The 23337-nt window shown below is 37.4% G+C and overlaps 3 protein-coding genes across 5 annotated transcripts; 2 read left to right on the forward strand and 1 right to left on the reverse strand.

Annotated features, from left to right (window-relative positions):
* The first annotated feature begins 3266 nt into the window (after positions 1-3266).
* akr1b1.2 (aldo-keto reductase family 1, member B1 (aldose reductase), tandem duplicate 2) lies at positions 3267-8091 on the forward strand. The gene is made up of 10 exons (XM_079399269.1): positions 3267-3502; positions 4083-4250; positions 4369-4485; positions 4651-4728; positions 4883-5005; positions 5517-5623; positions 5745-5826; positions 5910-5993; positions 6105-6187; positions 7314-8091. The coding sequence occupies exons 1-10, from the start codon at positions 3437-3439 to the stop codon at positions 7354-7356; spliced, it is 951 nt and encodes a 316-aa protein (XP_079255395.1). The 5' UTR covers positions 3267-3436; the 3' UTR covers positions 7357-8091.
* akr1b1.1 (aldo-keto reductase family 1, member B1 (aldose reductase), tandem duplicate 1) lies at positions 7900-11448 on the reverse strand. 3 transcript variants are annotated; one of them, XM_079399272.1, is made up of 11 exons: positions 11327-11448; positions 10448-10667; positions 10044-10211; positions 9673-9789; positions 9546-9584; positions 9301-9423; positions 9094-9200; positions 8936-9017; positions 8685-8768; positions 8490-8572; positions 7900-8385 (listed from the first exon to the last, which is right to left on the reverse strand). In XM_079399272.1, the coding sequence occupies exons 2-11, from the start codon at positions 10508-10510 to the stop codon at positions 8343-8345; spliced, it is 909 nt and encodes a 302-aa protein (XP_079255398.1). In that variant the 5' UTR covers positions 10511-10667; positions 11327-11448; the 3' UTR covers positions 7900-8342. The 3 variants fall into 3 exon arrangements, with proteins under 3 accessions (XP_079255398.1, XP_079255396.1, XP_079255397.1); XM_079399270.1 differs by having other exon boundaries at positions 9507-9584; XM_079399271.1 differs by having other exon boundaries at positions 9507-9584; positions 10448-10707.
* On the forward strand, positions 10992-16858 carry LOC306858649 (uncharacterized protein). Its single transcript, XM_079399268.1, has 9 exons — positions 10992-11208; positions 11377-11582; positions 11682-11759; positions 11908-12003; positions 12086-12196; positions 13202-13325; positions 13426-13966; positions 14782-14831; positions 14965-16858. Exons 1-9 carry the CDS (start codon positions 11175-11177, stop codon positions 16278-16280), a joined length of 2556 nt encoding a protein of 851 aa, XP_079255394.1. The 5' UTR covers positions 10992-11174; the 3' UTR covers positions 16281-16858.
* Positions 16859-23337: the final 6479 nt, after the last annotated feature.

Consider the following 23337-nt stretch of genomic DNA (forward strand, 5'->3'; position numbering starts at 1 on the left):
CACGTCACTGTCACGTGTGGCATCAAAGTACCGCGATAGCGTTTCGAGAGCAGCCGGTTGACTCAGCCGGCGCAATTTCTCCAGAGCGACTGCGGGAGCGCTGATGACGACACAGCTGTTTCACGATTGGCCAAATTCACCACATGACAACAACGACGTGTATTTCGGGTTTATTCTGACAACTTCAGTCCCACTAATGCTCATATACGGACTTAATTAAATTAACTTTTCATGTCATCTTCATCTCGTAAATCATGTTTATTAAAAGATTACAATTATTTTTACTGCAATCACTTTTTTGTTAATTCGTATAGCATAGGTTTATTTTGGACCTTTTTCATACAGACCCTTTACAGTATTAAGCTGCATAACCTATTTAGATAATAATTTTGTTATGGAATAAATCAAATGTCAATCTTACAGACTTTTAATATAATGTGGTCATCATGGATTCTGATTGATACTAATTGTCTAGTTGCTGGGTTCATCCATCTTCACTTGCATGTGATTACTGCCAACAACTCTGGCTGGATGTCAACTTAATACAACATTCAGATCACTTTCATAAGCTGGTATAAATCATAATAGAAAGGCAAATAAATTGGGCTTATCCGTAGGCCTGTTCATGGTGTTCACGTATGAATGTCTTACTAAAATGTGCTTACCTAACTGGAGAAATAGTAAAATAAGTAAACAAATATGTAACATCCTAATTCTTTTATCTGTAATGAAAACCACATTTAGTACATACAATTATTATCTTCATAGATTGTTTTTATTAAGTTGCAGTAGCAAAAACACACGTAATGAATCATACTGCACAAGTCAAATTTTCAATATGTTCTGTTTATTTACTTAAAACTTGTTTCTGTCGTGATGACACCCTTTCAAAATATTACATACATCTTAAAGGTTTATTAAAACAATATTTATTACATTGAACCTTTACTCACTTTCGTTGCTCATTGTGCTCAATTTCATACAACAATAACGGCATTTCTATAGCTTCCAGTTAGTCTGCAATAAAGCAAGCAAACGCCACGTGATCTGCCATGACTGAGGTAGATGCAGCAAACTACGAGAGCCCCGAAGTTATGGCGTTCCGATCGGCTCTTTAATATGACTTTGCTACATGCACTCGTCTCAATGAACGTCTCACTCAACGTCTTATTTTTTTTTTTTCTGCTATTTATTCCATTCATTTTAAGACGCAGACGTCACGCAGACGTCACGCAGACGTCACGTAAATCACGCGTGGCAGTGAAGTGTCGAGTCAGACGTCACGCGTCATTCACGTGTGGCAGTGAAGTTATTAATTATTTTTTTCTCTAACACGTATTTAACACTCTACTCAACATGGCTCAGTGCAGTGTGCCAGCGGTTGCGATCGGTTCTTTAATATGACTTTGCAACATGCACTCGTCTCAATGAACGTGACACTTGCGTCTGTCTTATAACGTGATGTCTGCGTCTGTGATTTATATATAGGATATTGTGTGTGTGTTGTTTAACCCACATTTTCAGGGCCAAATGCCCCCACAAAGATAGAAATATGAAGAAACAAACTTGATATAGGCTATTGCATTTTTATAGCTTATTGTTGGGGTTGTTATTGTGTTTTTTTATATAGTTTTAAAAGGCCTAGGCTACAGCACTTTGGTAGACTAGAAAACAGACAACTCGATCGCGTTTTCTGTAGATCCTTTAAATAGAAGAATAGAATTGAAAAATAGGCTACTATTTTTATATATATAAGTCATCTGTGGTGAAGAAAAAAAAACGACTGTAAACTTTTTTTTAAATAGTTTGTAAACTATTATTTGACTTTTGTTTATGACGTTTTGCCCCTTTATTAAACATTTAAAATATTCTCAAATTAATATGGATTTTTATTTTACTGGATTTCTAAGGCCAAATTATTTTCCCGCAGTGCTGAATGAGAAGAGCCATCTCTGGAACCATACAGAGAGCTGATTTATAGGTGGTTTATAGGCTAATGATAATGTCTGAAAAAATAACGAGGCATTTTAATTGTTTTTATTAATAAACTAGTATTTTCTAAATCAGTGTCGGCTGCAAACATATCTCCATCTCTGCTGTAAAGCGGATGCGCCTTTAGATAGAAATGCACCTTTCGTGCTGGAAACCGCCCTTGCAGCAGACTATGGCAGACGCAGACGTCACGTTCGGCAGACGCAGACGTCACGTTCGGCACACGAACGAGTGATGTGGCAGACGCAGACGAGACGTTCGGCAGACGTCACGTTCATTGAGACGAGTGCATGTAGCAAAGTCATATTAAAGAGCCGATCGGAACGCCATACGAAGTGTCCGACTTGACGACTCCGTTTTCAACTCCGCCCCTGACTGCAAGCGGCTACTCTCGTTGACCACCGTCTGTAGCCGTGCTTCAAGTCGAACGCACCTATTGTTTCACCGGAGTTAACTCCGCCCCTGATGTGACGCGGCATCGTCTAGCTGCCGCGCCCCTGACTTTACATGGTTTCGAATAGGTCCTGTAGACCTGAGCTGTGTTTACTAAGAGCGCCAATATCATTGCCGTTCTCATTACGGCTCCGAATGTGAAACTTGACATACTTAGTCGAGCTTGGCTCCATCGCTGTGACACGGCGGGATTTTATACGTTCCCAAAGCAATGTAGAGTAACCGAATTGAAGGGGAACGCTCTCGGTTACTCACGTAACCTCGGTTCGCCGAAATGAGGGAACGAGACATTGCTCTTATTGCCGTGTCACCGAGCTCAGGATCTTACAATGCTTACTTGCTTGCTTCAGTCAAAGAATAGGCTTGTTTGAGATGAGCAAAATCTGCGCAGAACCGATCACCGGTGATCAGCGCGAGATGCATGCCGGTTAGAAATGTGTCCGAGTGCGGTCCGCCTTGAATGGATGACGTACAAGCGCTGCTTTATATAGTGACGAGCCCCCTCATATTTCGCGCGCTTGAACGCCATTGGCCAGTTTCACTGGTGTGATTCAATAAGGCTTCAGTAATATTCGAGGAAAATGTATTTCCCAAAGCAATGTCTCGTTCCCTCATTTCGGGGAACCGAGGTTACGTGAGTAACCGAGAGCGTTTTCACTTAACCTCCTTTCTGAAACGGGCCCCTGTACTCTGTATTTATATTGTAAATAAATGAAATTTGAAATTTACGTGCAAACATTTGATCTAAAATGCAAATAATTATGCGTCATCATAATATACTACACTTGATGCAAATGAAAAACTAATTTTCCTGACTGCAGGGTTTTATTGGTAAATATTCAGTGACGTCAGCCTACGTCGCTCACACAAAATTCCAGACCCGAGCAATCGATCCAGAGCTGCACCTCTGTCAACTCCTTCACCTCACAGGCGGTCGAGCTTGGAGCTGGTCTGTTGAAATAGCTAACGTTAGTGATTAATCTCTTTCACCATGGCAACGTCTGTGAAGCTCAATACCGGGGCAGATGTGCCCATCGTCGGATTGGGCACATGGAAGGTATGGTCTAGTAACTTCTATAACTTTCTCTCTCGTGTTACATTACATAAGTGCATTAATTTAGCTGGCACGTTGCATGTGGAATTCATGCCCAAACGTTTTTTAAAATGCTTGCAAAAGAGAAATATGAATAGAATAGAAAAGACAGTATGAAAATAATGAGTTAAAGTTGCACAATAATAATGAGTAATGAGCGAAAGGAATCTTGCGGGGCGTAGTTCAGACCAGAGAAGTTGCAAAAACGGTAATAAAAAGTTTTGTTTAACGATTTGAAATGATGGCCAATAAACTGTATTGTCTGTGTCTAGAGAAAGTAGTTTAGTCATAGTGAGTAAGCAAATTTACCTCTATCAGCTATTAACTGATAACATTCAACACTTTGATAAGATTATTGAGTGCTGAATTTATACTAAATGACTAAAGAAGAAAGAACATTGTTGTTCTCCACATGTAGAATCATATTGGGGAAAAATGAAAACACAGTTTTCATTGTGCAGTTATTTTTTTCATTTTGACTTTCTTCCCTTTCCTGCCATTTCATTTCCCCTTTTTCCTTTATATTCTGTTGTTTTCTTTCCAGTCTCCTCCAGGTAAAGTGGCAGAGGCTGTGAAGGCAGCCATCGCTGCAGGGTACAAACACATCGATGGCGCCGCCGTGTACAACAATGAAACCGAGGTCGGAGAGGGAATTCATGCCATGATAAAAGATGGTGTTGTTAAAAGAGAAGAACTGTTTGTGGTCAGCAAGGTATGCCAGCTTGCACCATTTATCTCAAGAGTTGTATTTAAATAATGGAAGGTCAATTGCAAATTTAGTAGCATTGGGATAAAGGAAAACATTAATTGCGTGTCATTTTGTTTCACAGCTCTGGTGCACCTTTCATGAGAAGGCCTTAGTGAAAGGAGCTTGTCTGAAGACTTTAAGTGATCTGAAGCTGGACTACCTGGATCTTTACCTGGTTCACTGGCCAATGGGCTTTAAGGTGATTTATTAGAATGTTATTAGAAAGTCCTTATGACAGGCGTGACAGACAGAAATCTAAATTCCTGTCTGTTACCCATTAATAGCATTCATTTTTTATCTTTGCAATGAAAGCTAAAATCTCACTGTAACACTATTCAGAAATGCATTCATCATTGCTTTTCAGTCTGGGCCAGATCAGTTCCCACTGGACAGTGAAGGGTTAACCATTGGTGATGACACCAATTTCTTGGACACCTGGGAGGTATGAGGACATGGATTTGATTTGTAAAGTAAACATTCACATTCCTTTTGAACAGATTAATCTGTTTTACATATTTCTGCATTCACAACTGCTTTCCTTTGCAATTCTTTTAGCTGTATTTAATTAACTATAATTATGGCATAATGTTTGTTAGGCTATGGAGGAGTTAGTGGATGCTGGGTTGGTCAAGGCCATTGGCATCTCCAACTTTAATCGAGAACAAATTGAAGCCATCCTGAATAAACCAGGACTCAAGTACAAACCTGCCAACAATCAGGTCGGTGCCATATACTCTTTAAAGGGCATCAGTGTGCTTTCATTTGACAATTACAGATGGACCAAGAAAGGTCACTATTTATCTAAGGACCAGTATTTTGCCTACAGCAACTGTGTAATTCAATTGCTCCTTTAATTTCCTGCTACTTGTCAAGAACAGGCACAGTTATCTGTCTGGGATACAGGCTTAAAATATCATTAGGACACTGCTTGACTTTGGTCTGCAGGCCTAATGCTTGTTTTAAGGGATATTTTGTTGTAGGGAGTGCAGTATGTTTTGTTTCATGTTTGAAGTTAAAAACAGCATTTGTATCACATTTTTTGCAAATAAAAAATAGTAAGCAGAACTGTTTTCAATTTTGATTATAATAAAAAATGTTTCTTGAGCATCAGATCAGCTTATTAGAATGATTTCTGATTAATCGTGGGACACTGATTACATTACAGCTACTGATTATAATAAATTACTACTTTATTCAAATATTTATTTAAATTTTTTTAATCTTCTTCAGATCGAGTGCCATCCATATCTGACTCAGGAGAAGCTGATTAATTACTGTCAGTCCAAAGGCATTACAGTCACTGCATACAGTCCTCTGGGTTCCCCAGACAGACCTTGGTAGGCCGCCGTTCCCAGATGCTGAAGCTTTGTCATTTATTTGTTATGAACGTTCAAGGTGCAGTTGGTGACTTGATATATGGTTTCTGTGAATAACCTTTGAGCTTTCTCTCAAACTTAGGGCTAAACCTGAAGATCCCTCACTGCTTGATGACCCAAATATCAAGGCCATTGCAGAGAAGCACAAAAAGACTACCGCCCAGGTGAGGAGACCTCCGTCCTAATTATGACAAAGCTTGTTATTGACTTATAGAATATATAATGTTTATTTGACATCCATGCACAGGTTCTCATCCGCTTTCACATTCAGAGGAACGTGATCGTCATCCCTAAGTCCATCACACCTCAGCGTATTCAAGAGAACTTTCAAGTAAGTTCATCTTCAGAAGTCACACTGTCAATAAGGTCTGTATATATATGTTGAATTATTATTATTCATTTATTAATTTATATTTTTTTTATATTTTTTCTACACCAAAAGGTCTTTGATTTTGAGTTGAGTCAGGAGGACATAAAGACCATTTTGGGCTTCAACAAGAACTTCAGGGCTTGTCCAATGCAATGGTGAGTATGTTTCACAGGGTTCCCAGGTTATGGTCATCATGGAATTTTAGAAATGTTATGGAAATTAATAAAATCTAGGACACAAAGTCTAAATGTCGTCAATATAAATTAGAGTTTTTGCAGGTCTTAATGGGCAATTTCACAAATTAAAGCTTTAAAATGATTAAAATCAGAGCAGGAAGTCTTCAATTCGTCAAGTTAAGTCGATTTTTCAGAGCCCATTGGCTGATATCCTTTTTGTAATCAAAAACTCACTTCATTTTGATCTCATAAAGCAAGACTTTTTATTTTCTGGTACTTTACTTCTCAAGTAAATGTGTCTTGATTTTTGACATTTGCACTTGGGGGGAACCCCCCCCCCCCCCCCCCCCCCCCAAAAAAAAAAGAAAATAACTTTTTTCAGCATGATCAGAGAGTACAGTAGAAGTTATTTACATATTCTAGTGGTTGAGAGCATAGGTTTTCAAGAGGGTAAAATGAATCAAAAAGGAACTGAGATCTCTTGGTTGTGTTTTGAATTTTTGAAGGGTTGCTAATACAAGACATTTATATTAGAGACCATAATGATATATTGTATTCCATTTAATTTTCTTTACTTTATCCTAAACAAGTCTTAAAAAAAATAAATAAATTTGCAGTCACCCAGTGTACTGGAAATAGTTGTTACTGAGTACAGTCTCTATAAAGTTAAAGCGCTTAATATATGTTTGTGTACTGTGTATAAATATACACACATACAGTATATAATTGAAAATATTTACATGTAAGATTTATATTTATGTTCTTATTTTATATATATATATATATATATATATATATATATATATATATATATAAATCAATTTAATATATAAACAACATATTGTCCTTAAATATATACATGCATGTGTTTGTATCTATATTTACATAAATATACACAGTACACACACATATTATGTAAACAAATACTTTTGTTTTGGATGCGATTAATCGTTTGACAGCACTTATATATATATTCAGTAATCAAAAACAAGTGGAAAATGGAGTGGGAACCCTGGTTTTACTACATATGAAAAGGGGAAGAAAATTATTTTTGTGAAATTATAATTTATTCATCATTTAACAATGCATTTTTCTGTCAATGCAGGGGTGTGAAGCACAAAGACTACCCGTTTAATGCTGAGTATTAAAAGAAGACATCTTGGAACATGCTATTTAAGAATAACAGGTTCCTTGTTTCCGAGATTGCTTATTTTTGCCATTGATTGTGAAAATTGCTTCACGAATCTTGCAGTTACTGAGAAACTTCCTCTTACAGTGCTACTGTGATATGTGATTTGCAGGTTTGGGATTTAAAGCAAGCCTTAATATAGCAGTTCAAACTCTACTTCAAATTAATTTTCTTTCTTTGCCCATAAAGTTATATTTGTTAATGCTTTGACAATTTCAAGCTGTGGCTACTTTAGTGCAAATGTAAAAAGATTTGCATTAAATGTATCATAACAAAACATTTACATTTATGCATTTAGCAGACGCTTTTATCCAAAGCGACTTACATTGCATTCAAGTTACAGTTTTTACATTTTTATCAGCTCTTGCTTTCCCTGGGAATCAAACCCATGACCTTGGCGTTGCTAGCGCCATGCTCCACTATTTGAGCTACAGGAAAGTTGTAGCTCAAATGAATCATAAAGACGTCTGAGAAACTAGTAACTTTTTTTTTGTTTTTATTTGAACAATGTCACACACTTTGCATAATTGGGCAGATAACATTAGAAAGTGTTGGTTCTGAGAATGTATATTTTTATATTAATAAACACTCCTTACTTTCATAAAATGACAACAAAAGCACTTCCAGTTCGCAAGAGCAGCTCTTGTTTACTGTATTAATGTATGCTTTAAAAATCCAAATAAAGTTCTGCATCAAAAAGCTCTGGCTTAGTTTTTAAGTGCGTGTCTTATGTCTCGAACGGCTCGCTTCACCTTTACTTTACAGTTAACCACATTTGGTCCCTCAAACGACAGAATTACACTCGAATAAATGCTGATCATGTGGTTTTGCTCATATCTTTCTTGCAATCTCTGAGATTACTGACATACTTCATTTATCCTTGATGAGAAATGCAGGAGTCATATTTACTTCACATTGCAGTTAGAAACTGGATTAATTAAGGCTTTAGTATTCTGCATTCAATGGATAATCCTTATGCTTGGAAGCCCTGCAATAATAAGGCAAAGGAGGCCATTAGTTAACATTTCTAGAGACCTAATACTACACAAATGGATACAAAGTCTACTGCAAATGTGCATAACGATGACTCACCATTCCAGCATAAAAGCTCTCCAGTTTCTATTAAAACTCATTATGGTGTTCATCTCTTCTTTACTCAGTTCAAAATCAAAGACCTGTATGGACAAAAGTATATGTTGATCATTTATGAAAACTGATTGGGTTATTCTTCCATATCTGGTGTACCTGTGCAACATGTAGAAAATGGTTTAACTAAAACGGAAATACCTCAAAATTCTCTTTGATTCTCTTAGGGTTTACAGATTTGGGAATGACCACAACATTCCTCTGCATGTGGAAGCGGATTAGAACCTGGAAAAAAGTTATTTGCTTAGCATGTCATAAAATGAAGGCATTTGTAAAAATGTGTAATGCAAATATTACAAGGGTCAACTTCCATTAAAACATTGTACTTCAAAGTTGATAGATACATGAACTTAGCATTTCATAACTGATTAAAAACACCAGTTTACACCTACCTGTGCTGTGGTTTTACCATGCTTATCTGCAATGGCCTTGATCTTTGGGTCCTCCAGCAGTGATGGCTCACCTGCCTGTGCCCTAAAGAAAGTTAAATATATGAGAAGTAATTTATAGCCATCTCACTATTAATTAACTAACGAATGAGAGTACTTACCATGGTCTGGTTGGGGAACCCAGAGGACTGTATGCGGTGACTGTAATGCCTTTGGAGTGACAGTAATTAATCAGCTTCTCCTGAGTAAGATATGGATGGCACTCGATCTGGAGGTGAAAAGCAGTTATTGGAAGATTTTGGCACCAGTGAACCACAAAGTCTTAACCCTTTTTAAGTTCTTCAGATTTACTGCAAGAAACACAATACCTGATTGTTGGCAGGTTTGTACTTGAGTCCTGGTTTATTCAGGATTCTCTCAATCTGATCCCGGTTGAAGTTGGAGACACCGATGGCCTTGACCAACCCAGCATCCACTAACTCCTCCATTGCCTTTGTGAGAAGACATTAACATTAATGTAAACAGCAATTGTTCTTGTATCAACTATCAAATGTGAGTTTCACAAATTCATTACATCCCATGTTTCTAGAAAGTTGCTGTTGTCTGGAATTACTTGGCCATCTTTATCGAATGGGAAAAACTCCTTTCCAGGCTGCCAATTTTAAAACAGAGCATAAATTATGGACAGGAAATACAAGCAATTCTGATTTTATTATTAGTTATATACTTATTAGTACTACCTTAGTGCCCATGGGAAAGTGCATTAGGTAGAGATCAACATAGTCCAGTTTTAGGTCACTTAGAGTCTTTTCACAGGCTCCTCTTACCAAGTGTTTCTCATGGTAAGTGCACCACAGCTGAAAGAAATGCAGGATTTAGTTAATGGCCAAAGTCCCTTTCAAATAATGTATTTGTTGAGCATTTTTCACTGTTAAACCATGACTTATAGTTGAATAATCAGAGCATGACGTAAAAGTGGATTATAACACACAATAATACATATTATACAAATGCCTTGTGTATGATCTGTGACATGGTTTGATGCTGTGTGAAATTCCAAGGCACATGATTGGCCTTGTGAGACCATGACATTTTTTACATGTGCTTCTACCTTGCTGACTATGAATAGGTCCTCTCTCTTCACCACTCCTTGGCTAATCATGGCATTGACTCCGTCCCCAACTTCATTCTCATTTTCATACACATGGGCCCCATCAATGTGGCAGTAGCCGGCCAGAATAGCTGCCTTTACGGACTCTGTGACCTCTCCTGGAGCAGACTGGAGCAGGTTTCAAAATGTTACTATTAAATATTAACATACCTTGCAATTATTATAAAATATCTAAAATGAAAAATAAAATGTGAAAAGCATTAAACGGGACAATTTCTAGTGTTTAATTGGCAAACTACAATAATCAACAGAAAAAAAACAAAAAAAACTATTGGTATAATTGAAACCATCCAGAATTAAAAAAAAAAATGAAAAAAGATAAAATTAAAAATGTGAATACTCACCCTCCATGTTCCAAGTCCAACAATTGGCATCTTAGCTCCATTATTAAGAGTTACAAATGTCATGATGACTTTTAATATAAAGCACTTATTAGACCTAATATAAAGCACTTGTAAGTCTGCACACTTCCACAGCCTTCACACTCTGTAGCAACCTCTTGTTTTGAAGCTTTTTATTACATGGGCTTGTAAGTGGATTTGATTGGTCAGGTCTGGAAACACCCTATGGAAGTAGATGCAGAGGTGCATCATTCCACCAAATGCTTGTAGTTCAGGCAGATTTTGAAAGAAAATAAGTTTTATTAATAAAAATAAAAAAATAATTAAAAATAATAGTAATTATAGACATTTTTTTCGGATTGGTTCTGGTTTTTAAAACATGCATGATATGATATATCGATAGTAATAACTGCAGCAAATACATTTGCACTTATTATGTACAGTATGTAACTTTCTAAAATCTGATGATCATAGCTCTGAAGCATCTGCGTTTGTTATTTTGAACACTGAAGCACTTGTAGCAGCGTTATTTTAGCGGATGCTACAAGCTTTTATTTTGAAATTGTATTTCTTAATGTCGTCAGAGCTGTGTTCACATAATTGTTTACTAAAATCCAAAACATTCAGAGACGTAAATCTACCAAATTCTGTTCAACAGCAGTGAGCGATTTAATAAGTAACATTTGAGATTCTTGACTTCAAGAACTCAGTTAAGTTACATGACTACACCATGGACATTGAATTCCCCAAACAAGAGCACTTAGGTGAGAGTTTTGACTAGATATGCTGCAAGTGGTTGTCATTTATAATCGAATTTTCTTTCTTTGCAGATATTTGTGCTACAAACAATGGCTTATCTTAATATTTACTCTTAAAACTCACCCTAACACTTGGTTATTTTATTCTGGCAATGGTTTAAAATGTAATTGCAGACAGAATTCCTCTCCCTCTCTCCGCCCTGCGCCTCCTGGTCCCTCCTGTACGCCTCATGTCTGCCTTCATGTGGAGAACTGTGCAGCAGAAGGATGTGATGCAGTATGGGATGCTGGCAGATTTTGTTTCATTAGTGTCAGAGGCAGTTCCAGAACTGGTTAGTTGTAGTCATGGTGTTCAACTTATTCTAGGACTGCATGCAAGGGTAAGTGACCACAGATGAGTTCAATAAATATATTATTTATGTAAAAATCTGTCAAATTGTTGTCTGATAACAAATTCTCTCTCTCTCTCTTGAATCTAGCTTGTTTTGGAGTTGTGTGAGAGAGATGACCCTGCTGATTTGCACACAATCCATACTCACCTTAACAGCATTCAACTTGTAATTCTAATATTTTTATAATTGTTTCTTTCTTTATTACTGATATTTTCAAACCATTCTACCTTTTAGTTATTGGGATTTTGGCATTACATGTTTCAAACACTGTAAAGTGTTTAAAAGAAATGAAATCGAGTGTGATATCAAACAGGTGGATCACACTATGGTTGGAGAAGCAGGTGTTCATTTTGCGGAGCTGGTCCAAACACTTATTAAAGATGTGGATGAGAAGGAGCATTTCTTTCAGGTCAGATCTTATAAACATTATGATAAGGGTGCTTTTGATTCTTTTTTTTTAATTTCTCTGTCTGTTTCTCTTGTTTCTACAGCAAGTGTTTCCAGTGGATTTCGGCACTGACTTTGACTCAGCCATTCAGGTCCTGATGTGGCATTTCCTGTCTAGGCTGGAGCACTTCCTGCCAATTCCTGACCTTCAGCAGGTGGGACGTCTTGGTCAATCTAGAATCCTAGAAGTTGTGATAATTTTGCACTGATAAGGGACAACACAAACTACTAAAACATATTTTATTACATAAACAGTTTATACATCGAAAAAACTAAGATTTTTGATTCATCAAAATATCCACCATTAGCATCTATTACAGCTCTGCATAATCTGGGCATCCGAGCTCCCAGTTTATTCAAACATTGAGTTGATACTGTATATTACTCCAAGCCTCCTGAAGGATTGCCCAAAGATGATTCACACTGGTTGGACACTTCTTACGGACATCACGGTCCAGTTCCTCCCATAGTAGCTCAATTGGGTTGAGGTCGGGTGATTGGGGAGGCAATTTCATGACAGACATGATGCCAGCTGACTGTTTCCTCTCCAAATAGGATTTGCACAGCTTGGAAGTGTGCTTGGGATCATTGTGCTTTTGGAGGGCAGTGTATATTTTATTGAACCTGGAGTTTTTGCATAGATGACACTGAAAACTGAAACATTATTTTTTTAATCATCTTGTATCATATTAACATACAATTTTGTGAGAAACTATCCACTATGATCTAGATTCGGAGGAGTCTTTTAAGGCATATATTATGGATATTTGGATTATTGTGATTTCAGCAGTGTTGTATTAGTATTGGTTCTAAACATTTATAATTTTATTAATATTTTGAATTAGCTCTTTTTATATTTTCATTAAATTTTATAGTATTTTTTATATGCCTTTTCATATTCATTAGTTTAATATTTGTAAATAGTTTTTTATTTTATTTTTAGTTTTATTGCAGGTTTAGTTTTTCTCATTTAGTAATTTTAGTTCTTCAAATTTTTGTTTAGTTTGTTTTTCATCTAATATTGATATTTTATTTTAACTGAAATGTTTTTAATTGTTTTAGTTACTGATAACAATTTTTATGAAAGATTTGCTAATAAATTAGGTCAAAACATAATTGTATATGTAATAAGTTTGCTATTGCTAATCTTTTGGTTTCAGACTCTGGCTTGGCTTGACCCAATGTTGCCGGTTTCTAAAGACTGTAAAGAGTTCAATAGTCATTCAGATCACTTAAAGACACTGCTTGAGCACTACAAGAACCTTGGACATCTAGAAACCAAATGTAAGAATTTTATGAAGTCTGTTTGTCTTCAACAATTTGCTGAAACCAATAACAGTTACGTAGCTACTGTTTCTAACAGTATATTTCCATATTGCGACAGACTCTTGTTGGCCCATGAGTGCAGGAAACTGCATCCTGTCCACACTCTCTGGTAAAGCAGGAGACATCCATCAGAAGAGAGTAGGTCACGTTCAGATTTTCGACAGACAGACCTCGGACCACATTGAGAAAAGTGCTGTGGAGTCAGTAGTAGGAGCATCTGAATGTACAGAGACTCTGGTAGGACCGGATGAAGATGGAGAGCATCTTATTACAGAATCAGCGTGTACAAGAGGTGTGGGTTTGAATGATTCTGTGCTAACACTTCAAGAAGACCACCGATCTACAGATGTAATAAAGGAATCAGACTTTAATACTGAACAGTCAGAGTTCCTATCTGCTCCTTTGTCTGCGCAATCGCTGTTTGAATATAGTGCTGTATACAAAATAATTGTGGGCAAAGGCAGATATGCATGGAAGCCTAAAACCACGTTGAAGATTAACCTTCAAAAGCTGAAGAGAATATCACCAACTTCTCAGAAAACGTATGGAACAACCCTGCAGCATCAGGTGGAGGTAGACTCCGTTACCTCAGAAAACAAGTAAGCTCATCATTTGCTTATTGTTGTCGCAGTTTTAACATTAGTATTACTATGCTTGCAATCATAAGATATAACATAAAAATATCTTGAACAGATATGTATGACTCCTAATGTCTTCATTAAAACAAACTTGGTACACAGAGCAAATATTGTTTATTATACTGTAGTTAAGATTGTTGAAATTTATGATGACTTACATGGGCTCTTAGATGTTGTTTTTGTTAACTATTAAAAGTCATTTTCTATAATTGAAATAAAGCTGAAGTAAAATAAAATATAAATATTATAAACTTTAACTAAAAAACAACAACTTTAACTTAACGAAACAAATACGTTGAAATTGAATGACTAAAAATATTAAAACAGAAATAAAAATAAATTCAACTGCAAATGACAAAGCACATAATAAAATGACTAAAACTTAAATTAAAAACTAAAAGCTAATTTAAATTTTGGTTAGTTGCATTTGGTTTCAAAAAATATTTTAGCAATTTTCAAGAAGGAATTCAGTTTTCAATTTCAGTTTATACTTAAAAAATATCATGTGGTATAACTTTCAAATAAAAAGTAATATAATTAATTTCTAGTATAATACATCATATTTATTAATGACTGTACTTAATTTTTTTTCAACAATATATTAAATGTTTTATTTTTTTCAAGGTAATATTTTTTTTTTTACAAATATGAATTATTAATTCATTTATATTACATTTTTGAGGAGTCACATAACACATGACATTTCACAACATTAACTTGTGTTTATCTTACCAAGTACATCTATTAATTCTGGTACTATTCCTAAATGATTTTAGGGGTCACCCTGGGGAGTCTGACACATCTGGTTGCACCTTAAATAACACAAGTGAGTCACTTTCTAAACACTCCACTATTTATTTTGAGGTTCTGATGTACAGATGCCATAGAGGTACATATAAAAAAAAAATTAATGAATGACTATGCTGATGATATATATCCACATGACTCTGATATTGCAGATGGATCTTTTCACACCTACTCATGCTTGCAGAGTCCATTCAATCACTCTCAGGAGGAAAACCTCAGAGGTCACATAAAGAAAGACCACTCCACTGAGGTTATGGAAAGTGGGACTGCAGTCAAACCATCTTTGCCCAACAGCTGCCACATCTGTGGCAAAAGCTACAGCTTCCCATGCTTATTAAAAGCCCACCAGCGCACCCACACCGGAGAGCGTCCTTTTCTCTGTCCGGTATCTGAATGCGGCCGCAGTTTCTCCCATTCCCATGCCCTCCGTCGCCATCGACTCGTTCATGTGCCCAAGCACACCCTAACATCACCAAACGGTGTTCCTGAGCAAAACAAACCACAACAGCCAGAATCCCAAACCTATGGCTGTCTGTACTGCTTAGAGACCTTCAGCTCGCTCGCCGCTAGGAGAGACCATCACAAGACCCACCCTGAAGAAGCAGTGCATCGCTGCAATGTCTGCGGGAAGCAGCTCAGCTGTCAGGCAGCTCTAATCAGACACAAGCGGATCCATGCAGAGGAACGACCCTATAAGTGTACCGAATGTCAGTCCACATTCATTTGCTCAACCTCGTACAAACGACACCTGTTGACCCATCAACCAGAGAGACCATTCCTTTGTACCTGTGGGAAGGGCTTCACATACCGCGGCGCTCTTTTGGCTCATCAGCGCATCCATTTGGAGGAGAGACCATATTGTTGTACGGACTGTGGGAAGGGGTTTCTGTACCCAGGGGCTTTGGCGAAACACCAGAAGACCCACTCCAAAGAGAAACCATGCCTTTCTGCACATTGTGGGAAGAACTCTAATATAGAGCACACTCTTTGTTCACACTCAGACAGCCATAGCACAGAGAAAACTTTTAAATGCACTCTGTGCGACAAGACATTCGCGTTCAAGGCCAGCTTGACCCGGCATAAACTCACACACACCGGAGAAAGGCCATTCCTTTGTGCAGACTGCGGAAAGGCCTTTTTCTCCTTCGGAGAGTTGCTCAAGCACCAGCGCTACCACACAGGATATAAACCTTTCCAATGCCCGGACTGCAAAAAGAGTTTCACGCAAGCCTGCTACTTGCAGGTCCACATGAGGCACCACACAGGCATACGGCCTTATTCGTGTTCTCAGTGTAACAAGAGTTTCTTCAGTTCGTACCGCCTTAAGAGACACCTGCGGATTCACACGGGAGAGAAACCCTTCAAGTGCTTGGACTGTGGAAAAAGATTTCAACAGTCATATCATCTGAAAGTGCACTTCCAAACTCATGTAGAAAAGAGATCTGGAAGCAGGACATCTAATGCTTAAATGATGGATGGCATCATCATTACTTAACTTTGGGCAAAAAGTATATAAAGTTCAGTGTTTACACACTTTATGCATTTTGTTTTCATATTAGTTCTCATACATACAGGAACCTGTAATGCGAGTCCAATTATGTTTTATATCAACAGTAAGTGAAAATGTACCAAAGTCAGGCTAGATACCTCATTTAATTTTTCACAAGTGAAAATGATGTGGTAATAGGGACATGTACAAACTGTTTAATAAGTGTTCATTTGGTGAACAGTTTATTTTGGTGTTTCATTATGGCTGAGGTCTATAAAAAAAGGCGTTGTTGAACAACAAACGGTTGGGTTTTCTTGAAAAGCACTCACAAAGACGTTTTAATTTCACATGTTACATTAACTACAAACGTTTCATATTATAACCTTTATTTATGTATTATATAAGGGTTAAATTATCTAACTCCATAGTAAAACGCGACGTAACGAAATATTATCTAAACGACGAACCTGCCTCGAAGGTAAATTGGAAAGCCTTGCATTGTCTTAGTTTTTCAGAATAAGTTTAAACAATATCATATACATAAACCAATTTTAACGAAAGGAAGATGCTTCTAATTGATGTGCTTACAAAACTTTTATTCACAAGCCTGTGCTCTGCACTTCTTGCACAGTCCGCCAGGTGGCACCAACACAACGTCCAACACCATTTAAAAGCGTTCCACGTGTTCACTGTTGCTCCAGTGTTTACAGCAGCTCTCAATAACAATATGAAAACATCTTTTTTTTATCATCACCTTTCTGGCTCTGGATATAGTTATTGAAACTCAAAAATATGCTCAAACCATAGCATACTGAATCTAATTTGGATTCTACTCTCATGTCTGTGGTCCATCAGCAAAGAAGCATAGGTGCAAATGTTATCAAACAAAATAGACAACTGCACAATTATATGGTGGTTGCATTTAGCATGGTTTTAATTTCTTGCTGTTAATGACCTTAATAAAACAAACCTAGAGACCAGGTCTTAAAAGCATTTCAGTGCCCAGTGAACCCTGTGATTCTGAGAATCCCAGAAGAAGAAGATGCATTGAATTTAAGTTTTATACTTTGATACCCAAATCAGAAGATGATTTATGTATTTTAAGCCGCCTGAATTCATATGATAGCTTTGTAGTTAATTTTAGTAGGCTATACTTTCCCTCCAGTGAGTTGTTAATTGGTGCAACTTGATTAAAACTGGATCATCCAACTTTGTTTGTAAATGAATCATTTAGACTGGTTTTCCAAAGCAGATCAATTGATTTTTTTTTTTAAAAGATCTTTTCTACCAACTGGACATTACTGGCTGAAAATCTTGACATTTCAGTTTGTTCCTCACACGTCTATAATGTGGCTTTTGAAGACTTGGAATGTAGTGCACAAGTTTCATGGACTGCTTTTATGAATACTTATGGTGCTTTGCATCCTTTTACAAGCTTGAAAGCTCCATTGCCCCTCTCCAAAAAATGCACTTTTTATTAAAATCACTGGACTATAAAAAGCTTAAGACATTTCGGTGTCTATCCAAACACCTTCATCAGTTGTAAAAACAGGAAGTAACTCTGGCAAATACATACACAAAAGTCACATGATCAACAGACCTAGAGGTCATATGACTACTAGATTAAATGTGTAACACATGCCAGAATAGATGGTGTTACAGCTCACGATGGTGCCCCTCCTACTCTCCAAACGGAGCACTCCAATCTCTCCTTGCAGCGTCCTTTCAAACCAGCTCTCTTCTCTATCCAGAATTCTCACCTCATGGTCATGAAAATGGTGTTTCTTTTGTTGTAAATGTAAGAAGACTGCCGAATCCTGCCCAGAAGAATTTGCACGTCTATGCTGAGCCATGCGTCAATAAAGTGGCTGTTTTGTTTCTCCTATGTATAAATCCTCACACTCCTCACTACACTCAACGGCATATATAACATTGATGTTTAGGAATCCGGTCCTTAGGATGGAACAAACGTTGTCTCAAAGTAGTCATTGATTTGAAATACACAGGAATCTTATGCTTGGAGAAAACCCTTCTGAACTAAAACCCTTCTGAACTTCTCAGATACTCCAGCCACATAAGGGATAACAAGATGTTTTTTTTTGGAAATTATGTCTCCTTTGTTCTGACTGTTTCACCTCCCTTTTTCATTTTGTATGAGTTTTGATCAATGTCCAATTTGGGTAACCACATTTCTTTAATGCTTGTTTGATGTGATTATTCTCTTGTTCTCTGGCTTCTGGAAATGTGGGTATACTCTCCGCTCGATGTTGCAAGGTGCGAATCACACCCAATTTTTGTTCTAATGGGTGGTATGAATCAAACAGAAGAATGTCTTCACCCACTCTTATAGCACAATCCAAGAAAGGAAGTTTGTTGTCCAACATCTCCTTTTTGGTGAACTTGATATTTATATCCACTGAAATAATGTGCTCAGAGAACACATTAATCTCCCTTCTCTTAATCTTCACCCATGTATCGTCCACATATCTGAACCAGTGGCTTGGAACCTCCCCTACGTGTCCAAAGCTTTTCTTTCCACTTCCTCCATGTACAGATCAGCCACTATAGGCGACACTGGGGAACCCATCGCACATCCATGCTTCTGTTGATAAAACTCATCTTTGTACTTGAAATATGTTGTGTTTAAACACAATTCCAACAGTGAAACAATCTCTTCCGGACTCAGTGGTGTTCTCTCACCCAGTGTGTGGTCCTCCTGACGCAACCTCTCTTTTACGATTTCAATCACCTGGGCTGTCGGCACACATGTAAACAATGATGTAACATCATATGACACATCTGACTCCAAGGAGAGTCCTTTGATTTTATCAACTAAATCCTTAGAATTCTGTATATGCCGTTCCGTCTTACCCACCAACGGTTTCAAAAACATGGCCAAATATTTAGCCACATTATAAGTAACCGAATTAATACTACTCACCACTGGTCTGAGTGGAACACCCTCCTTATGTATTTTTGGTAATCCATATATACAAGGAGTGCTTTCACCAGGGTACAGACGAAAATACAATTTCCGATCTATGTCGTTGCTTTTCCAACGACTAAACATCTGATGATTTGCTTCTTATATTTCCCCGTAGGATCATGTTTCAACCGTTCATATGTATTGCTATCATTAAGAAGACGTATCTTTTCATGATAGTCCTCCGTATTCAAAACTACTGTACATCTCCCCTTATCTGCTGGAAGGATTGTGATGTTTTGATCCTTACTTAACGAAGTTACAGCTTGTTTCTCTTGTTTACTCAGATTAGGAGGTGGTGGCTTGGCACTAGACAAAGTCATGGAAATTTTTGCACGAAGCTGTTCGGCCTCTGCTTCTGGAATGTTATTACTCCGAATAGCAGATTCAGTTGCAGTAATTAATTCCACTACTGGAACATTGTCTGGTGCCACTGCAAAATTCAAACCTTTGGCTAGAACCTCCATCTCTGGCTCAGTGAGATCTCTGTCGGACAGATTTTTCACGCTCTCGCTAGTAGTAATTGTCCAATCTTTATTTCTATCTTGATCCCCCACTCTCCGCGTATTCAGTCTCTTAGAAACATCCGATGTCAACAAAGCAAACTTTTTGGTCTTCCTCTCCTTATCTTGTTATGTTGTGCAAGTCTTGCATGCTGGACAAATTCTCTCACCTTCTGAAACATTTCCTCTGGTCATTTCAAAGCCAGCTTCTGATGTAACTTGATCTTTTACAGTCAAACACCATCTATTCTGGCATGTGTTACACATTTAATCTAGTAGTCATATGAACCTCTGTAGGTCTGTTGATCATGCGACTTTTGTGTATATATTTGCCTGAGTTACTTCCTGTTTTTACAACTGATGAAGGTGTTTGGATAGACACCGAAACATCTTGTTAAGATTTTTATAGTCCAGTGATTTTAATAAAGTACATTTTTTGGAAAGTTTTAAACACCTGGATGTTTTAGTGATGAATCTACATAGACACATTACCCCTCCATTTTTCCTCTTCCTTTAGGTTTCTACAGCTGTCATTAATGGACTCCCAAAAAATAAGATTCCTGCCTTTATTTTTTATTTTTTTTCTTACAGAGAAACATAAAATCAATACTGCTATATTAGAACACAAGGCAGCAAAGGGCAGACACTTGTGGGTGGTTGTTTGGAATCCCTTGGTCCATTCATTCTGTAAGTGTTTCCAGCTGGGATGGGAGAGGCCGGCGCCTGCCCAGCTGCTGCGCACTGACCTTCCACTTACAGCAGGAGGGACAGAGTCATTTACTAATGCAAGAAGCACAAGGATCCATATGACGTTGAAATACTTTTTTGGTGAGTGTCTAGTTTGCAAGAGGATTTTATTTAAACCAAATCTGCATTTGCAGGCTGTATGTTAGGACCCTAAATGGGGGTCCAAGATGTAGATGAGTTTGTTTCTTGATCAGAACAGATTTGGAGAAATTTAGCATCACTTGCTCACCAATGGATCCTCTGTAGTGAATGGGTGCCGTCAGAATGAGAGTCCAAACAGCTGATAATATCACAATAATCCACATGGCTATAGTCCATCAGTAATGTCTTGTGAAGTGAAAAGCTGTGTGTTTGTAAGATACAAATCCATCGTTAATACATTTTAACTTTTAATAGTTGCTTCTGACCAAAATCCATAATAACTTTTACTCCAGTGAAACAGTCCATTCAGTCCAGTTGGCCTCTTATCTCAAAATCCACTGACATATTTATATAGTGAAGTGAAGTGACATATGGCCAAGTATGGTGACCCATACTTGGAATTCGTGCTCTGCATTTAACCCATCCAAAGTGCACACACACACAGCAGTGAACACACACACACCCGGAGCAGTGGGCAGCCATGCTGCGGCGCCCGGGGAGCAGTTGGGGGCTCGGTGCCTTGCTCAAGGGCACCTCAGTCATGGTATTGAGGGTGGAGAGAGCGCTGGACATTCACTCCCCCCACCTACAATCCCTGCCGGCCTGAGACTCGAACCCGCAACCTTTGGATTACGAGTCCGACTCTCTAACCATTAGGCCACGACTTCCCCTATATAGAACCGTTTTGAAAAAATTTTCTGGTCAATCCTTGATCTGTGCATATTTCTCTCCTGATTCAGACAAGATTTTTTCATGAGGAAAGCAATAATATAGATAGAGAAAGAATAGACATCTTAATGGTGAATTTGTTTATTACAAACATGCAGCTCTCACTTCACAAGATGATAATTGATTGTGTGGATTACTTGTGGATTATTGTGATGATTTTATCAGTTGTTTGGACTCTCATTCTGACGGCACCCATTCACTGCAGAGGATCCATTAGTGAGCAACTTTCTCCAAATCTGTTCTGATGAAGAAACAAACTCATCTACATCTTGTATGCCATAACGGTGAGAAAATGGTCAGCAAGTTTTAATTTTTAACTGCATTTTTCCTTTAATTAAAACAACTAACAATTAAACAACAAGAATATGCTATAATCCTTTCGATTGTACGATTAATCACAGTGCAGAAGAGTTCCATTAATTCTGAAAGGCCTGCAGTTCTCTATAGCAGTGTAACGAGTTTAATTAAAGACGAGGGAGTGAAAAAGGGCATTTTTAAGTGACAAAAAAGCTATTTAAATGTTTGTCCAATGTAATTTGACACTCGTCTGTAACGTCAGTTTTAGTCTTCTCCTCATTAGCTTTACACAACTATGGCAAACACAAGGGCACTGTTCTCTCTCCCTCCATTTGTGTTATCTAATTTCCCCTCTCATCTCAAACAATCAATTACCTGGCTGAAGTAAGCCCTTAATGCCTTTAGCTGGAAATTGCCTTTGCGCCCATGCAAGCCAAATAAACCAGATTAGCCAGTGGTGATTGAATTCCGTAGGGCCGAGACCCTGACGAGGACAAATTCCTTCATCTGCCAAACTCCTGCAGCATTCAGCCGATAAGTCTGTGTGAACAGCTCACAAACCGTGTCCCTGTTTGAGTTTTTGCTTTGTTTCAGAGAGCGGATTTTAGAATCTGGTATTCCAGGGATTTGTTTCTGAAGAAGTGAGGACAGAAGTGTGATGACACAAGTGAAGGTGTGTGTGTATATGAGATTTAGTTCTTCAAGCACTAACATTTATCCATTTATTAATATTGAATGAAGATAAAATTAAATTGCATGAAACAAATGTAGATTCTTATTTTTGATTCAAAGCATATGTAAATTTGAAAGTGTCAGTTACTAGTGAAGTCTGCAGTCCGCAGCACCTGCAGCCAGAATAACAATGATTTTAATTGAAGAAGACATGCAAAGCTCATGTAGAAAACCTGAGCATCTGATAAATGAGAGACACGAACACAAACAATATAGCTTGGGGACACAATCAGTCACTTGACTGCTGGACAAATAAAATATGTGGCTGTAACATTTGTTCCATCAATTACTTGATTCGATTGTGATTCTTGAAATCAGTATTTTTAAACATTTCATAATTATTTTTGAAAAAATATTGGAGGAACAGTTTTTACTAGTTGATATTGACAAAATAAGACATCAGGCTTTACATTCACATCCTCAAAAATACAATTTTGGCTAAAGTATTTTTACACAAACAGACATGAGAATTTATTGAACCAATAATTAAAATATAAATGCATGTAGGTAATATAGATGATCAAATTAAACAAGGTCATAATCAAACACATATTAATGCTGTATGACATGTAAGGAATGAGTGAAGGCTAGCTAAAGCACATTTCTATGCATGTTCTCCAAATATTCCAAAATACGCATAATAATAATAATTCACAATTTGGGAAGGAAAGCAACTGTTAATTTGGGTCACACTTTATTTTAAGGTCCAATTCTTTGCTATTAACAAACCATTAGCTGCAACTTTTGCCTCAATAAACTCCTAATTTGCTGCTTATTAATAGTTAGTAAGGCAGTTGTTAAATTTAGGTATTTGGTAGGATTAGGGATGTAGAATATGGTCATGCAGAATACAGCATGTGCTTTATACAGTCAATATGTTAATAATAGGCATGCTAATAAGCAA

Source organism: Barbus barbus (genome assembly GCF_936440315.1).
Source record: "Barbus barbus genome assembly, chromosome: 39".
Taxonomy (NCBI): domain Eukaryota; kingdom Metazoa; phylum Chordata; class Actinopteri; order Cypriniformes; family Cyprinidae; genus Barbus; species Barbus barbus.